This window comes from Scardinius erythrophthalmus, assembly GCF_964197995.2.
Source record: "Scardinius erythrophthalmus genome assembly, chromosome: 7".
Taxonomy (NCBI): Eukaryota; Metazoa; Chordata; class Actinopteri; order Cypriniformes; family Leuciscidae; genus Scardinius; species Scardinius erythrophthalmus.
Window position 1 is genome coordinate 42,740,143 of NC_138227.1, and position 22,658 is coordinate 42,762,800.

Sequence of the window (22,658 nt, forward strand, 5' to 3'; positions counted from 1 at the left end):
CTCCTACAGCAAACTTTGCAAACAAGTCCTTAGAGTTCATTCTCACTCCTGATGATATGGTTGTATGTTTACATTGAGCCATGTCACAGTCGAACGGTTTCAAGATGCTGAAGATCACTTTTCGTTTCATCAGTCTTGCGCAACCGCTTTGGAAGAGCACAGTTCCAAAAAAACAAATGCTTTTCACAACAATGTGGTCATCATCATAACAGTGTTCTACTATTAGAGTATGATTTAGCATAAAACAAGAAGTCTTTTCTTCTTAGTTCCCTTCCTGAGTAGTGACACACAGCCATAAAACACATGCATGCATCATTAACGGAACAAGAGATGTGTGTATAGTTTGACGCTGGAAATAAATAACCAATAGGTAAAAGGAGGAAAAAAGGCAACAGATCTTATTGTGTCAGATTTGGACTTCATTTCTCAATGCAATGTGGATGCAATAAATTAGGCGGGGGAAACAGCATTTCTTCATGAGACAAGGTTATTCCCCAAATACAAAGACTTGTTGACTATGCTTTTCCCATTTCTTAAAACATGAACTGTTCAAGCATGGATACTTTTGGATGAGTACCATGTAGATGTTGTCCCATGACATGAATATTATATATAATAATTTCAAGATAAAAAACAAGAACAATATTTGTTCCTCAATTTCTGGGAATGAATTGAGTAATTATAGCCATTCAACTTTACAGTACAATTGAAATCATTTTTAACATTTAGGGCCCTATCTTACACCCGGCACAATGCAGCGCCAAGTGTTTTTTGCTAGTTTCAGTCCGACACAGTTAGCATTTTCACGTCCTGCACCACGTTGTTTAAAGCTACACTGTTTAAGATTTTCTCCCATCTAGCGGTGAAATTGTATATGACTGAATATTACTTTGTAGCCATTACCATTCCAAGGGTGTTTAACTCCTACTGTGGCCGAGGAAAAGTATCCTAGACGTCGTTCTAGCGGTATGCACAATCATGCTATAGTTAACTATAAAACTTCGAATTTACACAAACAGGCTGAATTACTATCAAATTCAGTCATGTAAATAGCGAATCTGCCATGGCGCGAGCGCAACTGGCATTTAAACGGAATGGGAGATGAGACTCTGATTGGTTTAACGCACGTAAATCCCAAAACACACCCATTACTCATTATGAGAATAGGGGCGACCCTTTTAGACCATTAAACTAGCAAAAGTGGATTCGGACTCGCCCTAAGTGAACTTGCTTTACTGAACTTGCGCTTTAGACCATGCGCTTAGATCGTTAAAATAGGGCCCATAATAGGCTTTACAAAATATAACAACTTTCAATTCAAGTGAACTTAAAACAATCTTCATATAAACTAATTTAATAAATATTCACATAATAATAATAACAATATTTAAATTTACATTATAAATGTTACATTTAGTAGCTTTGCTTTTAATATAGCAGGGCTCAACGTATAGGATTTTTTATTTTTTTTTAATGGCTGTACAAAAATAATGTTTTTGACCCATATAACCTTTGTAACTTTTTTTTTTTTTTTTTAAATAAATAAGGTCATGACACCAAAATTTTAAATACCACAGTTCTCGATTTCAGTTTTTATACCACATCTTAAACTAATAGCCTAACTAATCTGGGCATGGTTTCACAGACAGGGCTTATATTAAGCCAGGATTATATCTTAGTTTAATTAGGACATTTAATTAGCTTTTATAAATATGCTTTAAAAACATTACTTGTGTGCATTTTCAAACAAAACAATGGCACTGACATATTTTAAGATTCAGTATATCAATGCAAGTTGGATTTTAGTCTGTGACTAGACTTTAGCCTGGTCTGTGAAACATATAAATAAAATAAAGTTTATAAGTAAGGGTTATAAACATAAAGTTCGATAAAGTTTAAACATGATTAAACACAAAGTAAATAGTCAGTAGTAATAAAATAAAATAAACAAATTACAAGCAATTGCAAAAATAAACACAATACAACAAAGAACAAAGTATTTCTTTCAGGTAAGAAGTACTAAAAAAAGTTAAGTAACATAAATTGATACTAAATCAAATGTAAAACAACACAGCATAGTTTTCTCTGTATAAATTAATTTGAGATGAAACCTTATTAAAGCTACAAAAGTCATTCAGTCAAGAGCTAATAATATAGGCTAGCTAATAATAGAAGAAGCAATAATATTACATCAGATTTCATTAACATGTGAACTCGTGAAACAGCCTTTCAATGGCAGATGGCATCGTGCACATCAAAAACAGGCAAAGCAACAAATGAATATTATTCAACATGTTCTAGCTTTTTACAGAAAGTATTCAGATGTAACCCTCTTTGTAATCGTTAACATTTTCATAAGTAACTGTAATTTAATAACACTTTTTTTTTCTCAGTAACAGATTACAGTTACAATTATTCTGTAATTAAATTACGTAACTCAGTTACATCTAATTAGTTACTCCCCAACAGTGTTACATTTATTAACACGTTAAAAAGAAAATACTTAAATCACATAACTAACTTTCTTGTTACATGAAAGTACTTTGACGCCCCTGGTTCATGTGAGGAGCAAGAGTGGAGAGATCATGTGATCTCTGTTGATTGGTCATATCATATCTCAGCCCTGACTTGTCAGAAAAGTATTCAACATGCACAATCCTCATGCATATGTGAGCCATCTGGGACATGTTTCACGCATCGCCAACTGATCAGACCGCCACAGTTGGCTCTTGCATTGACATTTTCGACTTTGATTTGCACAATACTGTTCTTTGTGATAAATAATGGAAATAAATGATCAGTTGGTCTGTGCCAGCAAAGACTGCACTGTAAACCCATCCGGGGGTGATATGTTCGTGTTCTGGCGTTTCACCCCAGTGCACTCTGTCATAAAACGTAAACATTTCATAAGCATGTCTTTCTGTTTGTGACAAATGATGTCTTGAAATGAAGCCACAATGTCAGCGTTTGGCTGTCACCATGATTTAAACTATACAGCTGAAGATGAAGTCATATACATCCACCAAACAACAAATTAAGGTAGCTACCATACCCCCATGGTCTCCGTGATTTTGCCAAGTAAGACATGTTCCTGGTTCAACATATTTTGTTGATCCTAGAACAACATTCCTGTCTGAAAATGGTAGTCCTAACCCTACCCCTAAGCCTAACCCTACACATAACTTATCCCTTAAATCAGAGGGACGTTATAGGTGAATAACACTGATGTAGAAGCACCTAACCCTAATTTTAAGCCTAAACTGTAAACTGTTCCCTCAAATCTAATTGGTTGATTGGAATGTTGTTCCAGGATCAGCTAAGATGTTGATCCAGGAACATGTTGTACTTAATGAAATCACATTCACCATATAGTCAAAGTTTATGAGACATGCAGTTACACTTTAAAATGAATGACAGTAAACAAAACAAAAAGAAAAAAAAGTTCAGTAGCAGATATGGCTGGTATTGTTGCAATGGATCGTTTCTTTTGATCGCTGTTTTGCTGTTGTCATGACATGTCTCGTTTTCACTCGATTGTGCATGAAAATCAATACACTATGGGCCCTATTTCAACGATCTGAAACGCAAGTATCAAGCGCGAAACGCAAGTAACTTTATGGGCGGGTCTTGGGCGCTGTTGCTATTATACCGGCGGGATAAATGACTCTTGCGCCCGGCGCAAATCTAAAATGGGTTGGTCTGAAGTAGCTTCATTATTCATAGGTGTGGTTTGGGCGTAACGTGAAATAAACCAATCAGAGCGACATCTCACATTCCCTTTAAGAGTGTTCCATTGCGGATTGCTATTATAACGGTGATTTGCCAGGAGCGCTTCACAGCCGAGGAGACCAACGTTCTCATCAGGGCCGTAAAACACAGAGAAGTGACATTGGGGACGGAGAAACACACCCAAATTAGCTTCGGTTAAACAGGCGTATAAAAATTTGGGTAAATATGTAAGCTAGATTTATGCCTATTTTTTCTCATCTTCATGGACACAACAATGATTTCCCTCATGTGGTAATATTTTTCCTTGCAATAATGTATGGTATTCTAAAAATGAGAACTGCTGCGTCTGTGTGTAGATGAGATAAGCAAAGTGCATGCGTGTTGTGCACACGCTACATTGATTATGGCCAAGCATGCACCCTTAAAATAGCCTCTGAATAACATGCACAACGTGCCACTGACTTTAGACTAGGTTTCTCCTGGTCAGTGGCGGAATTGTTTTCTGAAACTGCAAAATAGTACAAGGGAACGTTTGCGCCGGAACACGCCTCCTCTTTGTGCTGAACCGCCCCCGGGAGCGCAAATGCATTTCCTAGTTTACCGATGTGCGTCTGTGGAGGGAAAAGTCTGCTAAATAGGAATGATATATGCGTCGGTGTACAAAGTCATTTGCGCTGGGTGCAAGATAGGGCCCTATGTGACGTTGGCTATAGGTGGTTCAACAGATGCAAGAATGAAAACATCAAAACAGAGTACGCAAACTAAATGAAACAGTAGTCGTAGTTATGTATGCATATATAATAATGACGTTGTTGCTTTTGGTTAGATAGTGAATCACGGCCATTCAAAGAGTTTACGTCAATCAGAGATTTTCATACTTAAGTAGATAGTACATTTACCACTGGAAATGTCTACAAAACAACGTTAGATTAGTGTTTGTAGATTAAGCTGAATTAATTGCAGGAAATTCTGCACAATGAGAAAAAAAAAAAAGATGTCTAAAGAGTCAAATACAGTGATCGATGTTTAGAAGTCTCCATATAGGTTTGAAATAAAACACTTCTGGTATCAGAACAGTATTTATAGTTCGGTATGTTGCTCGTAGTGTTGATGTCCTTATGATGTCTCTTTTATTCTGGAGTCCAAAGGCTGGAAATAGTTGTGGAATCTCAATTAATGATATTCGGTCTTGGAACAATGCCTAGAGTCTTGTTGGGCTGACACTACAGTAAATGAGTGATTGTGTGTTAACGCATCACAACTTGCTTCTACAAGTGTGTATTAAAACACTGGTTGTGAATAGCTCTCTTTAGGTGATCTGACCTTCCAAGGGTTCACCTCGAATGGCCTATGAACCAGATCCAATCACAGCTTGCTCAAAACATCTCATATCTACAGAACATTAAGTGGAGTTGAAGAATCTGTTCAGAAATTGAAACAGCTCCTTGTTGAAGGGAAGTAGCAATATTTGGACTTATTTTAGCAGTATAGGAATGCCCATAGAATGCAAGTTTTCATGGTTCTGAACAAGAAGATCTAGAGACTGTCTGACAATCGCCAATGAATGTGAATGAGCCAGCATGCGGTTGTTGATGTCATCCTTGGACCCTCTAACAGAAGAACTGTCTGTTTTTCTGTTTTTGTTTTTTTGTCATGCGAAAAGGAAAGGACTATGTAAGCCTTTATTTTTTCTTCCTTTAATTTGGTAACTGGCCATTTACTTGCTTGTAGGGTTCACAAGGGATACCAGGCTCACAGGTCAGTGGAAATGACTGGGTCTGAGATCCTTCCAATAATCTTGCAAGAAATCCGTGCCATTTGAATTCCAGGATGCTGTAGTCGGTTCACTGCAGTTGCCGTCAGTTACATGGACGAGGGCCACGGAATTCTCTGCTCTCTTAAATTAAATCTTCAGGCTTGTCCAGCTGCTCCAGCGAGAACGAGTGGAGGGTTGGAGGGGGTTTGTGGGTGTAGATTAAACTTTGCTTCTGCTCCTTACTCCTATCTATCTGCTGCTTTTAACAATCTGACGCTCATGCGGACTCTGCCCAAATGGTGTTTTTGTATTAAAAAGAAATCATTGATGAATTGTTCTTTCTCCTATGAAATGTCTTTACACCTGTCATTCACATATTGGCACCCAGCACTACAAACCTAGACAGGTTGGATGGCCACATGCTTTGAAAACTGAAGGCATACTGCTGTCTTGATCATTTCATACTTGATAAATCTAAACAATTACAATCACCAAATAGTGCCCTGTCTAGTTGTCAGTACCCAAGTCTTGCTTGAAAGAAATCATTCAGACATCAACGGAGAGAGTACTAGATTACATTTTCCATCTTTTATGATGAAATGACATCTTTCAACTGTCTGCAAGACTGGTGAATAGTACCTTATAACATGTCTATATACCAAATGACTTGTTGATTTTCTCAGAAACCAATGGAAATGAATTCACATACATTATCCATATACATTCAAAGTTCTGCAATTCCTTTTATTTTGCGTACACTGAAACAAAAATTCATTCATCCAATTAAAAAGATTTAGGGTAATGGTTCACATCTATATTTCATAACTTGTGTCAATGAAAAATAGATATCTTTCCCTAAACAATATTTTCCGTCTATGAAAACTATTTCATGAGAATGTTTGGTCACCATTATGGTGATTGGTGTTTCATTTAGTTAGGCAGTTGACTCTTGACTTTTTATGTGAGTGGTCTTTGTAACAGTGTTCACCAAAACACATAATTTGTTGCAAAGGGAACCAGAAACAAGGATGATCAGGTGATATAGTTTTCATCATTATAAAGCAGAATAGTTCAATAATCTTATCCCTGACCAAAAGGGGTTAATTATTATCAATAAATTATTTTCAGCTTTCTTGCCACAGATCAAACATTCTGAATTTTGATTTTTAAATACATTGCAGGGAATTTTCTTTAGACACACACACATACATCAAGAATCAGCATAGGAATCTCAACAATGGTGACATGCTTTATGCCGCAATGCATGCTGGGAGCAATGAGTTTTATACTATGGTGGCTCCCAGCATGCATTGCAGCATGAAACATGTCATCATTGTTGAGATTCATACACTGATACTTGATGTCTGTGTGTGTGTCTAAAGAAACAAACGTTCCTTCATGCTATTTTGCAGGTTTAGAAAACAATTGCGCCACTAACCAGGAAAAAATAGTTTAAAGTCAGTGGCGCGTTGCGCATGTTATTCATATGCTATTTTAAGGGCGCATGCTTGGCCATAATCAATGTAGCGTGTGCACAACGCGCATACACTTTGATTCTCTCATCTACACAGAAGCAGCGGTTTTCATTTTTGCAAATCATACATTATTACAATAGATAGATAGATAGATAGATAGATAGATAGATAGATAGATAGATAGATAGATAGATAGATAGATAGATAGATAGATAGATAGATAGATAGATAGATAGATAGATAGATAGATAGATAGATAGATAGATAGATAGATAGATAGATAGATAGATAGACAGACAATTTATTATAAAAGCATACATCTAGCTTACACATTTACCCAAATTATCATACGCCTGTTTAACCGAAGTTAATTTGGGTGGGTTTCTCCATTTCAATGTAACTTCTCTCTTTTACGGCCGTGACGAGAGCGTTGCTCTCCTTGGCTGTGAACCGCTCCTGGCGCGCGCCTGGCAAATCCGCCGTTACAATAGCAATCCGCCATGAAAGCGCGTCTGCTCTTAAAGGGAATGTGAGATGACTCTCTGATTGGTTTATTTCACATTTTGGCCAAACCACACCTATGAATAATGAAGCTACTTCAGACCAACCCATTTTAGAGTCATTTATCCCCAAGACCCGCCCACAAAGTTACTTGCGCTTTGCGCTTGACACTTGCGTTTCAGATCGTTAAAATAGGGCCCTATGAGTCAAACTGCCCAACTAAAGGAACACTGATCACCATAATGGTGAATTTTCAAGAAAACTTCAAAATCTAAACCTCTGTTAATTCTTAAAACTTCTGCTGAAAGCTTGAGAGATTTATTGTCTTCTTTTATTTGCAGTTGATTTCAGGCTGTGTGGTTTTAAGTTGTAGTTGTTGTGTTTAATTTTCTGAGAGTGCAAGCATGATGTTGAGCCAACATCACATTGTAACATTCAATTCCATTACCATTGATTTTTGGATGAAATTTCAACACATTTTGATGTTGATTCAATGTAGTTAGCATCGACACATTAACACTGATTTAACATTGTTTCGATCATAGCTTGCTATCTGGGTCTAATGTTGTCTGGGTGTCAATGTTTGCCAGCTCTTAAAAGTAAAAAATCTGACACTTGAGTACTGAAATTGTGGATTTCTGGAAGTTATGTATAATAAGTTAATAAATATCGATGCAATGAAAATGTATTAGATTCTGGTAAGATTAAATATTAGGTAATGTTTCTTAATGGGAATCATGTTTTATTAAATTCATATCTTTTTGTTTGTTCAAAACAAATAATTTCTATTAACTTGTATTTTAAAAAATGAGAAACAATAGTTTAATTAAATCTGTATCTATTTGATTGAAGAAAATAAATAATTTATACTACGTATTATTTCTTAAATGAGAATTTTTGTTTTGATTAAATCTATATAGTTTTGTTTAGATTTAAATGAATTGACTTTATTCAACAAGAAAAATATACTTTGTGCCAGTTTTTATAAAAAAGTTTTCATAGACATATAAAATCTAGTTGCAGGCTAGCTGTAATGTATCCAGCTCCACTGTTTTAGATCAGCATTATAGCTATTTCTGTGGCATGTGAGCGTTTGTGTGGGTTTTTGCATGTGTGTGTAATTAATGGTAATTTGGCAAATAAGCATAAATCAGTATGGTACATGAATCATTAGTGAATCAGATAGGTTCATGGTTGGTGCAGATGAAAAATGAACACATTAACATTGAGTGTATGTATCTGACACCACTAATGAGTTGGCACTTCCAAAAAAAGTACCAAAACTCTGGAGGAACCAAGGCAGTCCCATTTTTGGTGTAGGCTAACCCTAAACCTTATCTAACCCTGGACAATACGCCACAATAACTGAAACTTAATTTATTCTAAGTCCCTCCCATCTAACATCGTCACCTATACGGGTTATTGTCTTAAATAGCATCCAGCTTAAACATTCAGTGGTGGCTATCCATTCAAAAAAAGTATATGCTGCTTCTTGTGTCCTCCTCTTTAAGTTTTTGAATGGACAGAGTTATGTTTCGATAACCTCATGCACTCTGGGCTTTTTGGAAATATGGAGAGTAAGCTAACAGTTATATATTCCAGCTGCACTTGGACGGTCTTCACATTCATCAGGAATAGTTGCCTTGCCTAAGCAGTGCTCATAGTGCTTGAGGGAGGTTTGCTGTCTGACACCGGGAAACCAGGGGAGTGCATCATTAACTAATGGCAGACGCACCTGTCTGGGTGTCTGATCCACGCGTCTGAGAGTTGCTCTGACTGATGTACTAGTGAAGATTATATGCACTAAGAAACTAATGGATCAACAGGTTCAGCTAAATATTTGAGATAATAATTAACAAACAGACATTAGCCACAGTTAGTCCAAGACCATTCCACATTTTTTCGGGTCTGAGTTTTGATTTGCTAGTAGGATTTACTGCTGTGTCACATGGCCTAGCTTTTGGCCCATTTTACAGTTTATTCTGGCCTAGAACTGTCCACTTATTTATGTCCGGCCTACCGACCAGTGACTAGTCATATTTTTTCATGCATGTGGTGTCATCTCTGCTAAATGAAATGACGGTGCTATTGGGTATTTTACTTATTATTTTCATATTAATAATTACAATTAATTACAAATGTGTCACATGCAAAAGCTTTGTTGTCAGAAAGAATATGATTCATGGAGGATACCATTTTTGCTTATTCCTTGGGGAAATCTTATCAAAGCTAAAATGTATTTAGGATATTTTGTCAGTTTCCAATAATTAGAAAAAAAAAATCAATGTTTTGACAACCATATTAATTGACAACCATATAAACATCTGTGAATTTAGATCTGCTAGTAGGACATAGTCCAAATTTTGGCATAAAGTCTGGCCAATTTTACAACTTATTCTTAATTGTGCGAAGAGAAATAGAAGTTGGAAGATGCACTGGAAACCACACTGAATTCCATGTATAGGTACACTTTCAAGTTCTGCAAAAATGTAGGTAGAAGCAAATTTTTCCAATGAGCCTGTGTTGGAAATAATTGGCACCACAATATTAGACTGTCTGGGAAAGCACTCATTCAAATACTTGCACTTGTGTCAGTTTTTCAGTTGATTGTTCATTGATTCCATTCTGCAACTAATGGAAGAAATGGATGTAGACTTTTTAATAAGTATAATTGTGAAAGAAAATGTGTGAACCTTTAATAGTTTTCTGCATTCTTGAGTGGCGATGTTCGGTTCTTGAAGGAATCTTTCTTTTGGAAGTAACAGGTTGAGCCGGTTCATTAATCGAACTGAATCGAATTTTAGTTCCGGGTTGATGACGCAAGTAGCACGTCCGACTCAAAAAGAACCAAATGAGCCGGTTCAACTAATTGTCGAAGTTTGCAGAGGATTGCCGAGGAGTCTGATGAGTGAATTGGCAATACTATGCAAGCCTGAGGCATGTACTGGAAATATGCTTGTTATGACTATTGTTATTAAATAACATTTTATTAAAACCTGCAAAAAACTTTCTGTCGAGAGATATAAATACATTTTACAATAGTTTATTGTGCATTCAGATTATATTTTAAGTTAAGCGAAATCAAGGAGTTTAAAAGACTGATTTATTCTTTCTATATACTTTAGACACGTAGAACATATCCATGTTTATGCATGTCTGTAATGTATGTTTTTGGTGCAAAACTTAAAAAAAAAACGTATCCAAGATGTAGGCTACTCAATATTGATCAGTCATATCAACATAAAGGATCCGCAAATGAAGCTGTGATCACAAACACCATTAACCATTAATGAAAGGCAATAATCAGCAATATGCATTCACACAAATAATTTTTCATTATGCATTGACACAAACTACTTTATTTGATTGTTTCATTGTTATAACATGGCACTGAGTTATTAGAAAATAAATGCGTAGTGCCAATATTGCTTGTTGACATAAGGAACCAGTGAATCGGTTTTTGAACCGGTTCATTGAATTGAACTGTCCGAAAGAACCAGTTTGCGGAAATGAATCGGACTTTACGTCACTATTCTTGGGATTTTTGTCTAGATAAAGTATCCAAACAACCAATACACATTTTTTTTTTTTTTTTTGGCAAATTTGTTGTGTTCAAGTGCTTTGTTGTCAGAAAGAATAAGAATCATGGAGACCAGGTTTTCTTGCCTATTTCTTGGGGAAATCTTATTCAAGCCTGAACAGCATGGTTGTCATGATCTCAGTGAATAAAGTCCACAGAAGAAGTTCAGAATAGTAACCGACAGCTACGGCAGAAGAAGTTTTTCCTTTGAGTTTTCCACGTACAGACGACACCATTGTCAAAACGATCCCCATTTACACGGATCTCCAAAAAAGACTAAAAACGCTGTATTCTGCTGCCAGGCCATTAGATGGAGATGAAACGCTATAGACTGAACATGTAATACGCATGGGCATGACATCATCGTCTTCAGAGATTTGCGTTTTTGCTGTTTACACAGAGACCATTTTCAAAAACTTGCACTTTGAAGCTTGTTTTCAAAACTTTGCATTTTCAGATACCCAAAACGCTGTTGTCGTGTAAATGAACGTCCAAAACGCATAAAAAGTTTTACGCTTTTAGTTGAAAATGGTGTCATGTAAACAGCCCCTAAATATACACAGATAATGAACTAAAATTACTAGCAGGTGCGATGATTAAATTAATTACAATAGCAACAAATGAGAGAAAGAACAAAGGAAGTCCATGATAGTGAAACTTAACAAACAAAAGACGTCTCTGACAATAGTAGAGTTGACGTAATCACAGAAACCAGTCCTCACTCTGTAGATTTCCAGAATTTTTTTTGTTGTTGATGCTTTTCAATGTGAAAAAAAAAACAAACAAAAAACAAACCAAGGGCCACCAATCAGACAGATACTGTTCAAATTGAAGAAATTCAGAATTTCAACACCACTGTTTCTCTGTCTAGGAGTGGTTGTCCAAACAAGAATCACTCAAAGAGCAAAACATGACATTTTAGAAGGTCACAAAACCTAGAGTAGCATCTGAGGGTTTTAAAGGCCTCTCTTGCATCGGCTAAAGTTTATTAGTGTTCATTAGTCCACCGTCTGGCAGGACAACAAAGAGGAAGCCACAGCTCTCCAAGAACAACATTTCTACCAACCTCAAATTTGCCTAAAACTGTGTGGATGAACAAGAATGTTTTGTGAACCGATGAGTTGATAGATTGAAACTCTGCACTTACCCATCCCGACTGTGATGCAGAGTAGGGGCAGTATAATGGTTAGGAGCATTGACATCTTCAGGATGTCTTCAGGGTGTCCATAAACAGAAAGTCAGACCTGCAACAAGATAAAGACCCTGAACACTCAAGTAGGTCTGCCACTGAAAGATTAAAGCAGAAGAAATGTAATGTTTCAGAATGACCAAGTCAAAGTCTCTGAAGTGGATGTGCAGGACCAAGCCACAGTTACTGGAAATGTAGAGCTGCCAGTATTGATAATTTAGTGTAGTAAAATAATGCACAGTAAACTCAAAATGCACAGATTCAGTAAATCACATTGGAACCAGTGGATTTAGTAACTTCTTGACATTTGTGTAACCAGACTGTGGATGCTAGACATTTTAACTGATCCAAAAGGTTGGAGGAAAATGTAGACAAGCAGTTTAACAGTTTATAACAAGCCAAAATATGGTTACATCTCCAGCTCTCTACAACTGTGGCAATGTTCTGTGGAGAGATGTGGCTTTTTCCCAAGTTAATGATCTGTTGTTCATGACCCTCAGCAAACGAATTGACTGTGCTAGGAGAGCAAGAGTATGTGACCTCTTGTTTTCCGTCAGTGCTGTGATATAAATTTCATCTAATTTTCTCTTGTGTGAGATGTTGGAATACCAGGATTTAGGGGTATTTTAAAGCTACTCTCAGATTTATAATGGCAACAAGGCAAAATAAAGACTGACAAGCAAAGCATTTTGCTGCACATACTTTCCATTCCTGTATTCCTCCCTCTACCATAAAATAAGAATGCAAACTTTGTGACCTCATTTGTTTAGGGTTTCCGTGTTGAAGGAGGACAATGTAGCAATAATTTTCAATGAAGCCTAACTCCTCATTTATTTAGCCAAGATCCACTGTAGCCTCTGAGACCTCACTTTCCATCTCGACTTTCTTTTCATTTATTCTTTCTTTCCCATCCAGCCCCTCCCAGTTACCAAATCACCCAACAGCCCAGGCTGTTTGGGGTTTGGAGCAGATCATCATAATTCATAATCATTCATATGTCATATTCTTCCTATTAGATATTACTTAAGTTACACTTTATTTTGATTGTCCACTTTAGACATTGTACTATCTACAAGTAGCTTCATGTAGTTGACATTAACTAATTTTTTGCTATATGTCCTTCATACTGTAGGAGGTTTTGGGGCTTATGGCGGATATGGTGGTGCTGGAAGATTCTACCCAATGGCTGGAGGTCTGAAACCGGCTAAATCAGGTGCTCGTCCAGTGAATAGTCAGTTAACACATGTCCAGTCAAGTAATTACATAATAACCATTAGGCTTTCTCTTTAGGCACTGGACTACCAGGTGGTCTTCCAGGAGGTGGTCTTCCAGGAGGTGGTCTACCTGGAGGAGGTCTACCTGGAGGTGCTATTCATTCAACAAGTCTATTGATTCATTTGATTTTCTCAGTGGCTAAGTAACACAAAATGCACAGCTCTCTTCTAAGTCTGATTTTCTTGTTTCAGGTGCTGGTGTAAAGCCCCCTAAAGGCGGTAATATATGTCTTTGAGTTTCCATCGGTTTCAATGTACAAACACATTGTAAATTAAACTTCTTTTAGGCAAGCATCTTTAGAGAATAACTAAAATGGAAAAAGTAGGTGGAGAACTGACCTCATTCTCAGAAGAACCATTCATACAGTACAAACATACAGGTCCCTTTTTAACACATTTTACATATAACTACATATAACACGGCTGAGACTCTTTTCATGGTACTCCAGTTGGCTTGAACTTGAATGAAGGAGCCTTAGATCATGAGCCAGATCAACAAACGTGTCCCCTCTGGGACCCCGCTGGTGGTGTCCGTGTAATGAAGGCCAGCACATTACTTCAGCTTGTCCTTGGCACAATCTAAAAGCAGCATGCAGTGTCTGTTCCTCTGTGTTTGATATCGGTTGGAAAAGGGTTAAACAAATAAATGAACAGCCTGAAACATCAGCTTCCAGGCACTGAAATCAGATAAGATGACTTGTTTCATGTCAGAGGGACGGAGCAAGTGAGGCAAATTAAATCACTGAGGAATCACATGGAATATCTGCAGTCTAGCTTTGCACTCAATGTGTATAATGATGTGACTAAATGTGTGTGTGTTTATGTTTGTTCAGGGCCAGGTGTAGGAGGAACTGGTACTGGTCTCCCAGGTGCAGTGAATGTATATTTAGCTATTACTGGCATTGTCCTTTGCATGAGTGCATTTGAATGATTATACCTAGCAGTGATAGTCCAGTCTATGATGGTCTTGTATTTGTATTGCTTGTTAGGCCTTGGCATTCCTCAGACTGGTGTACAAGGACTGGGCCCTGGTGGGGTTGGACCTGGAGGGAAAGCAGCAAAACCTGGAAAAGCTCCAGTGCCAGGTAAGCGTGGGGTGGGAGTGTGAAGTTGCATACTGTATATAAATGTAAATATGCACGATTATAGATCAGCTTTTCAATCTTGATTTTTGCAGGAGTGGGAGTGCCTGGTCCGTATCAAGGAGGACTTGTTCCTGGACAAGGTTTGTTCTTTTCCTCTGTTTATGTACTATAATTTGACCACCAGGCCCACAAGGAATCTGCAAACATTTTTCACATTTTCTGTGCTGATTGTGGGGAACATATGCCGAATTCTGTGAAATGGATCTACACATGGCACACTGAAATATGTTCAACAGAGCTGCAGAAACTACACTTCTAGGCCAGAAACATATTATATGCAAGTATGCAAACCTACAAATTCTTGGCACACTCAAAAGGCGATATAGTTACCTTTAAAGTAGGTAGCTAGGATTTTTCAGGTAGCTAGCCATTTAACTTGACTTGCTCAGAAAGATTGACCTCAGACCTCAGTTGCTCCTCCACGAGAGCAGTTGACCTAAAGGAGAAAACAGACCACAGAAGACAGTTTATTCTAATGCCTACATAGAAATGGTGCATATTGTGCGGTTAGAAGCATTGCATTCACATACTTGCGTTATTGGTCTATTATCAAATTAGCCAAGACATCTCATAAACAAATGTGCCGAACTTGAACGATTTCTGCAAACATCTGTGGAGCTTTCTGAGGTTGCAGATTTCGTGCAGGCCACCTATTCAGTTATTTGGAAAAAACACCAAATTAAAATTGCACACATGGCCTTAGTTTGTTCTTGATCACTTGGATTTACATGACTACAGGCTTCAATGGACGGGGTGTTCTTCCTGGTGTAGCCACAGGAAGTGGACTCAAGCCTAAATCAGGTAAACTCTAAATGAAAATGACACCTGTCATTGTAAAAATAAACTATTTGATATCTATATGACTGACTGAATCTTTCCCATAGCTGCTGGTGGTGCTGGGCAGGGTCTGGTACCAGGTGCTGGTTAGTACATGAGCATACAGCAACCACTATAAATAGAATAATGATATCTGGAAAGTGTGGAAGATGGATTTGTAAAGAAGTGTTTGCAAATCTGACAGGATCTACACTAGAAGTTTATTTTGTCTGTCATAGGTGGACGTGGATATGGTGGACCACTGCAACAAGGAGTTTTTCACGGATACCCTCTGAAATCTCCCAAATCCCCAGGTGAAATTTCGGATTCCTTTTAATCAGACTGCACAAATCAGCTCAGCCCAGCTTTACCACCCCCCGAAAAGAAGCATTTGCTGACTGATTGCATTTGTGGTTTTACAGCTATTAAGCAATGCAATATGAGGTTGCTATAGAAATAAGCAAGAATGTCTTTCATCAACGCTCTAGATGAAACCCAGCTATATTGGATCACTGCTTAGACTTGCATTGCTAGTCATCCATTTATGTAGTAGATTGCTCTCCGGTGCACAGAAACGTTGTGTGATTTCTCCTATATGGAGGTTCAACAGTTGAAGAGCTCAATTAATTTGTTTCAAGCACTAACCTCAGATTGACTATGTGCTCTCTGGGAAGTGACTCTTCACTTGGGAAAATGCCTTGACAAAGTTCATTGGCATAGTTTTCATAGTCATATCTAAAATATATTTTCGTAAATGTTTCCGAAATGAAATACATATTTTCACGTCTCTCTTATCGGTGAGCTATCAGCCTTAATCAAGGATTAGGAATACATCCAGTAAAATTAGGAGAAATTGATTGCGGTATTAATATGTGAGCCTCTAGTGGAACATTGCTTTTTCCAAACTTGCATATTTGTTCTGATTAAAACAGGATACAGTGTTGATAAAAATGTGTGGTCAACTTGAACGGTTTAACGCTTCATATGTTGTATAAAAATGAGCTCATAGATCAACAGAAATCATTTGGATGCTTCTTTATCGTCTTCATTTTTGCAATTTTATATGTATTTTTTTTATCTGAATGCACTTTTTGTTCAAACACTGGCCATGTGTTTGTTAATAGCAAGCTTTATTGTTGTGGATAGCTTTGATACATATAAAACATACTTGATAACACAAATTATTTTTGGTATATCTTTAGTATATTTTGATACATATCAAAGTACATTGCCTGTCTCAACAGGTGCTGGTTTGCCCTACACTGGTGGTAAACTTCCATACGGTAGGATACAGTAGCAACCTTGAGAACATGCATGTGCAAAATACCTGGTGTATGATGTGTATTAGCTTGTGTGCTGATTCTCACCTGGTATACCAAAGGTTATGGTGGCTTTGGTGGAGGTGCTGGACTCCCCGGTGGGAAAGCAGGAGCTGGCTCCAAGCCGGGTTATCCAACAGGGACTGGTGTGTTATGTCAGAGCTATCAGATTTGAATCATTGTTCCACATGTCTCAAAGCACATAACACTACAATAATAATTAAAGCTGCAAGCAGCATTTATCGGGGTTCAAGCATTTAAGGCCATTAGGCACACATGCATAAAAAGACATTAAGTTTTATTTGGCAAGCATTTAACCACTGACTTCATAGATGGAAAAGACCATTTACAGCCAATACAGGCGATTTACCGTAGGAAGTACATGTTTTTAAGTGTTTTAACAGTTATAGCGCCACCTATGATCCGATCTTCATTAAATTTTGCATGCTTATTAAGGATGTTATGTCACATAAGCTCACCAATTTTTGTGAGATTTTGAGTTTTCGTTTAGGATTTATAGGCTTTTGAGTGTAATTTGCCACGCCCATTTTCAAAATGAAATGCAAAAGTTCAACTTTTTTAAGAATTATTGATCTTGAGAGTCTTTTGAGTGTATTTTGTCACGCCCCTTTTCTAAATGACCCTGTTACAGCCACCCAAATGCAAAAGTTCAACTTTTTTTTCCCGATAATTATTGATCTAGAGAGTACAGAGAATTGTCCTAGAATGGTTTGGTTCCGATCGGGCGAAAAAACAGGGACTAGTTTGGAGATACACGAGCCAGGGATCACAGTGGTGTAAGACACTTGAGTCTAGGACAAACGGTCTTGCTGTAGCGCCACCTATGGGCCAATCGGGGTCATACTCTGATTGAGGCCTACCATCTGGCCAGGTTTCAAGTCTCTAGGCCTTACGGTTTGGCCTGCACGATCAGTTTTACAAATCCTTACAATTACAATAGGGTTTCAGCATTTCATGCTTGAACCCCTAATAAATATAAACAACTTACAGAGCTCTACTTGTACCTCCTGACTGCTGCAGATTCATTTCAGGGTTGAAAGTTTTGCCAGAGAAACACATATATCTGAGTCTGAGCTCCAGGTAGAACGTCACAAGTTGCCATTTCATAATTACAGTTACGGCTACGGAACGCAGCATAAGCTCATTGTTTTAGTTGAGGAAGAACTGTGAAAGGCTGCAGCTGTTCGTTTGCAGTGTTCGGTGACTGCCTGTCTAACTCTGCCTAGCCTCATGAAACGTGCTGATGGCGTGTGATCTCTGCAGGACTTAACATTAACACCCACCAACCCGCCAAATGCGGGTAGATTTCAGCAGTGTTGTGTAACACAGCCACTCCTACAAGCCACTTTGGCGGGTTGAATCTCAGTTGTAGTCTTTTGAAAAGGCATCAGAAATAATAAACTAAGTGCAATCTAGTGTTGTCAAATATAATGCTTTTTCGATAGATATCGATGCTGAAATATCTGAAACTCTTCTGCAGAATAGATTAACAATACCAGCTGTGCGTTCTCTCTCTCTCATCTCTTTTCGACAGCGAGTGACACACAAACCCGCTTTGTAATTTGCTGTGGATGAATAGTGTTGGTCTTACAGGGCTTGAATTTTGGCGAAGGATTGCGCTTATTGCGCATCATTTTATTCATTCCCGTAGATTTTGTGCTCGCATCCAAAGTGCTAAAGTGCTAATATACGACATAAAAGGTAATGTCAAGCCCTGGATGTCTGTGCAAGCAGGCGCAGAGGTATGGAAATACATATGTTGACAGGCAGGGATGACATCGTATTCGGACCGATTGCAATGATTGGCTGAACATTTTTTTAGTCCTGAGACTTCCACAAAAGATATATGTTCATGTTTTAATATTTAGACTACTTCTATTATTGATTGCTATCAGGGTGTAAAGAGAGTTTCAATCAGTATAACAAAAATGTTTACAAAACACACACACACACACACACACACACACACACAAATGCATGATCAGTGGCTGATCTTCTGCGTCTGTATGCAGGTGTGGGATCTTTAGGGGTCTCTGCTGCACAGGCCAAAGCTGCTAAATATGGTAAGAATCATTTATTAAATTATTTTAAACGCCACATGACCTAAGCTCTATCCACAGAACAAAGATATTAAGATTTGCTTCAGATTTTTGTGCATATTTGTGTAATATGAATGTAATATGAAACGTTCACCCTTTGCAAATTTCTGAAGGTGCTGGAGCTGGTTTAGGTGGGGCTGGAGCTTTCCCGGGTGGTGCTGGTGGACTTTACCCAGGGGCAGGAGGTAAAGATGCATTTTCTTTTGTAATCCCACGAAACTCCAATCAACATTTTCAAATTAATATGAAGGAATAGTCCGTTCAGAAATGGAAGTCAAAGCACGGCAAATGCATGATCATTGGCTGATCTGCAGTGTCTGTATGCAGGTGTGGGATCTTTAGGGGTCTCTGCTGCACAGGCCAAAGCTGCTAAATATGGTAATAATCATTATTAAATTATTTTAATAGCCACATGGCCTAAAGATATTAAGATTATGTGCAAATTTGTGTAATATGAATGTAGTATGAAAAGTTCACTCTGCAAATTTCTTAAGGTGCTGGAGCTGGTTTAGGTGGGGCTGGAGCTTTCCCGGGTGGTGCAGGTGGATTTTACCCAGGGGCAGGAGGTGAAGATGCCTTTTCTTTTGTAATTCCCCAAAACAGCAAACAACATTTTCATGTTCATGCCAGGTGTCAGCTTTCAAATGAGATCATACTTGTGCTTTTAGTACAAAGGGTTCATGAACTGTATCTGTTTCAGTTTGGGTATGTCATTTCTTGGGATTTTTCAAAAGTGGGGTTGCAGCTTAACAGGTTAAAGGAATTAGTCCATTCAGAAATGGAGGTCATTTACTCAAGCAGCTACTTCAGTGTTTACATATTTCCTCAGGTATTGGAGCTGGTTTAGGGGGAGTTGGAGGTCTGCCAGGTGGTGCTGGTGGTCTTTCCCCGGGGGCAGGAGGTGAGAAGTCATTTGGCTAAAGAATGATTTAAGAGCTGCAATCAGCCATTGTCATTTTAAAGAAATAGAACACCCCAAAATGGAAATCATTTACTCACTCCTGAGTAAAGTTGTGGAACAGAAAAAAGAAGCCCCAGAATAGAGCGTACAAGCAGCGGGGGCTAAGTAGATCGTAAAGCCTTTGCCACTAATGGTCTCTACGATCTACTTAGCTCACAACGCTTTTTAGAAACGCAGCCCTGGGCAGTGGATCAGTAGTTTCCAGCATGCTTTGAAAGGGACTGCATTAGATGAGTACATTTAGGGATTAAGTGTTATTTTATGTGTTTTTCAGTAAAGGGAAAGAGGTTGGTAGTTTATGTTAATGTTTAATGTTCAGTTGGACATTTAGAGGAGTTTCTGTTATTGAATTCTGTGGTTACCAATGTGGTGAAGAGTAGTGCTGTCAATTGCGATTTTCACTTTGATGCAATAATGTTTAATTACCCCAAATCACAATTTCTCATTTAAGCAAAATTCAGGTGCGCATGTGTCGAATGTGTTCATCCTGAGCTTTAATGGAAATTGGATGTTGGGTCAATATAATTCAATTAAGCTAAAACACGCATTCCCTTGTTTTATGTTACATCAAACTGATTGAAGTAGATTACAAAAACAAAATTAGAATTTGTTGGCAGAATCAGGTAGAAACACCTACTTAAAGCAACAACTGCACATGTTAATTTTTTACAGTGTAGTTTCAAATGATAAATCCCACTTTAACATGTTTACATGTATTTATTTGTGCAGAGTGGGCACTTATATCAGAATAAACAGTTGCTTTATTTCGATGGTCCACTTTAGACACGACTAACTATAAGTAACTTTGCAACTACATGTAATAGGGTATTAGTAGACTGTAGTAGACTGTTAGGTTAGGTGTTAGGCTTCAGGTTAGTAAGTTGACATGTAGCTGCAAAATTACTAATAGTCAGTAGATTAGTCTGTTGGGGGAGCATCGAAATATAGTGTTGGCGGATATAAAGCAGACAGTCTACTCTAATGACTGTAGTTACAAAAGTTACTTATAGTTAATAGAATGTCTAAAGTGGACCATTAAAATGAAGTGTTACCAAATAAACTGTTCCCTCTGAGCAGGCACAGGTGTTCTCACACCAGCTCAAGCTAAAGCAGCTAAATATGGTGAGTACACTGATTCATTATCCTGCTATATTATGAGGCCCATAAGTGGTTATTTAGCAAGTCAGGCTTCCCTACCACATTATCAACTGATAAACTGATAACATGTTTTTTGGCTTGAGAATGTGTTTTGTGGTTTGATTAGGTGCTGGTCCTGGTGTTACTGGTATTGGTGGTGCAACAGGCACAGGCAGACTCTTTCATGGGGTAGGAGGTGAGATACATATGTGTGCCTTAGCCTTAAATGACAGACGGTTTAGTAGAATAATACAATATTGAAACTTTTTCTTGTTTGTTTTCCCATGTGTCAAGGCACTGGTGCACTCTCCCCTGCTCAGGCAAAAGCTGCTAAATATGGTAAGCATGTATCCATATTTAAGCTCCAATTTTTTCTTCAAAACGATGTGAAAATCATCCTGCCCACTCATTCACATGAAACAATATATTGATGTAAAATTTGTAAGACATGTTTTGTGTAAGAAAGCTGTATGTGAAGAGGGCATAAATGATCATGAATATTGATGTGTTTCACACCTGAGAAGGACAAAGACCCTCCCATAATGGCCCTATCAGGTGGGAATGTGAGGGAACTTGAACAAACAATGTAGACAGTTTAACAGAATGGCTTTTTGATTGTTTGGATTTATTTACAACTCAACATAATCCAAAGATACATAGTGATGGACAAAAAGGCACATTATTGAACACACTGATCTAAAGACAGAGAGCAGTGAACAGTCACACACCTTTGTACCATTCCTGAAACAGTTCGTATTCAACATACCTGTCATTTACAGGGTGTTTGATTTTTCATTTTACCATGTTCATGTACAGAGACTTGTGTGAGTGTTTCAGTCAGCATGACTCATCAGTGGGGCATCTGGTCCCTGTTAAAACAACAACAAAACAACTGTGAACATGCAGATATCAGGAGAAGGGCTGCACGAGTTGGGGGAATAAAATCCTGGGGGAAAAAAATGTTCTGGTTTAAAATTCCTTGTGGAATTATACTTGTAGGGCTGCATAGGGTAATAAAAATAATAATAATTTTACTTTACAGAAATGCAGGCGACCTATAATGATAAATCATTAAAAAGGAACACTTCAGTACACTACACTAGAGAAACATATATGGATTATCATATGGTACTTCAAATGTTTAATTCGTTACGACGTTATGAAATGAGATTGGAGTAAAAACATGTAACCTAATGTTTGCCACTTTTTGCTTTTCAAATGTACAGCGCGAGTGGCCCAAACTCAAAGCCCGTACAGAGAACATTTACTGAAGTGATCGAGCCGCTCCTCATATGAAACATTATTGTTACCATGTTATAAACATCTACGTTTTTGCAGATATCCACGAACAGTAAACAGTTTAACAGTAAACACTGGTCTAAACATTATAATTTTCATCATGTTAGTGTAAACACTCATACTAGCCTACTTTTATATCATGCTGTGTTCTATATCATTGAGCATAAAAACATCCTTGTGTTGTACATGTATATTTATATCCTATTTATGTATCTATGTACATCCTGTCTAACATTAATTACTTAGACAGAATATTTGTTTTTGATATGATTCACATCTTTTAAAATAGACACTTCAAGCTTTCTAAAGAGCCTTTCTGTGTGGCAAGTTTCAGAATGAACTTCACACTGAGAGAGG

The 22,658-nt window shown here is 37.8% G+C and overlaps 1 protein-coding gene across 7 annotated transcripts in view; it reads left to right on the forward strand.

Annotated features, from left to right (window-relative positions):
* elna (elastin a) overlaps window positions 1-22,658 on the forward strand; it is an 87,043-nt gene that overhangs the window by 27,518 nt on the left and 36,867 nt on the right. For 6 of the 7 annotated variants that reach the window (XM_081370683.1, XM_081370687.1, XM_081370688.1 and 3 more), the window contains exons 5-23: window positions 13,363-13,443; window positions 13,521-13,595; window positions 13,697-13,723; window positions 14,338-14,373; window positions 14,494-14,589; window positions 14,682-14,729; window positions 15,388-15,450; window positions 15,534-15,572; window positions 15,705-15,779; window positions 16,710-16,748; window positions 16,847-16,930; window positions 18,818-18,868; window positions 19,018-19,089; window positions 19,232-19,282; window positions 19,399-19,470; window positions 19,734-19,805; window positions 20,943-20,987; window positions 21,130-21,198; window positions 21,297-21,341. In XM_081370683.1, the coding sequence (XP_081226809.1) occupies window positions 13,363-13,443; window positions 13,521-13,595; window positions 13,697-13,723; window positions 14,338-14,373; window positions 14,494-14,589; window positions 14,682-14,729; window positions 15,388-15,450; window positions 15,534-15,572; window positions 15,705-15,779; window positions 16,710-16,748; window positions 16,847-16,930; window positions 18,818-18,868; window positions 19,018-19,089; window positions 19,232-19,282; window positions 19,399-19,470; window positions 19,734-19,805; window positions 20,943-20,987; window positions 21,130-21,198; window positions 21,297-21,341 (1,140 nt within the window). The remainder of the gene's footprint in view (window positions 1-13,362; window positions 13,444-13,520; window positions 13,596-13,696; window positions 13,724-14,337; window positions 14,374-14,493; window positions 14,590-14,681; window positions 14,730-15,387; window positions 15,451-15,533; window positions 15,573-15,704; window positions 15,780-16,709; window positions 16,749-16,846; window positions 16,931-18,817; window positions 18,869-19,017; window positions 19,090-19,231; window positions 19,283-19,398; window positions 19,471-19,733; window positions 19,806-20,942; window positions 20,988-21,129; window positions 21,199-21,296; window positions 21,342-22,658) is intronic. The other variant, XM_081370689.1, reaches the window with a different exon arrangement.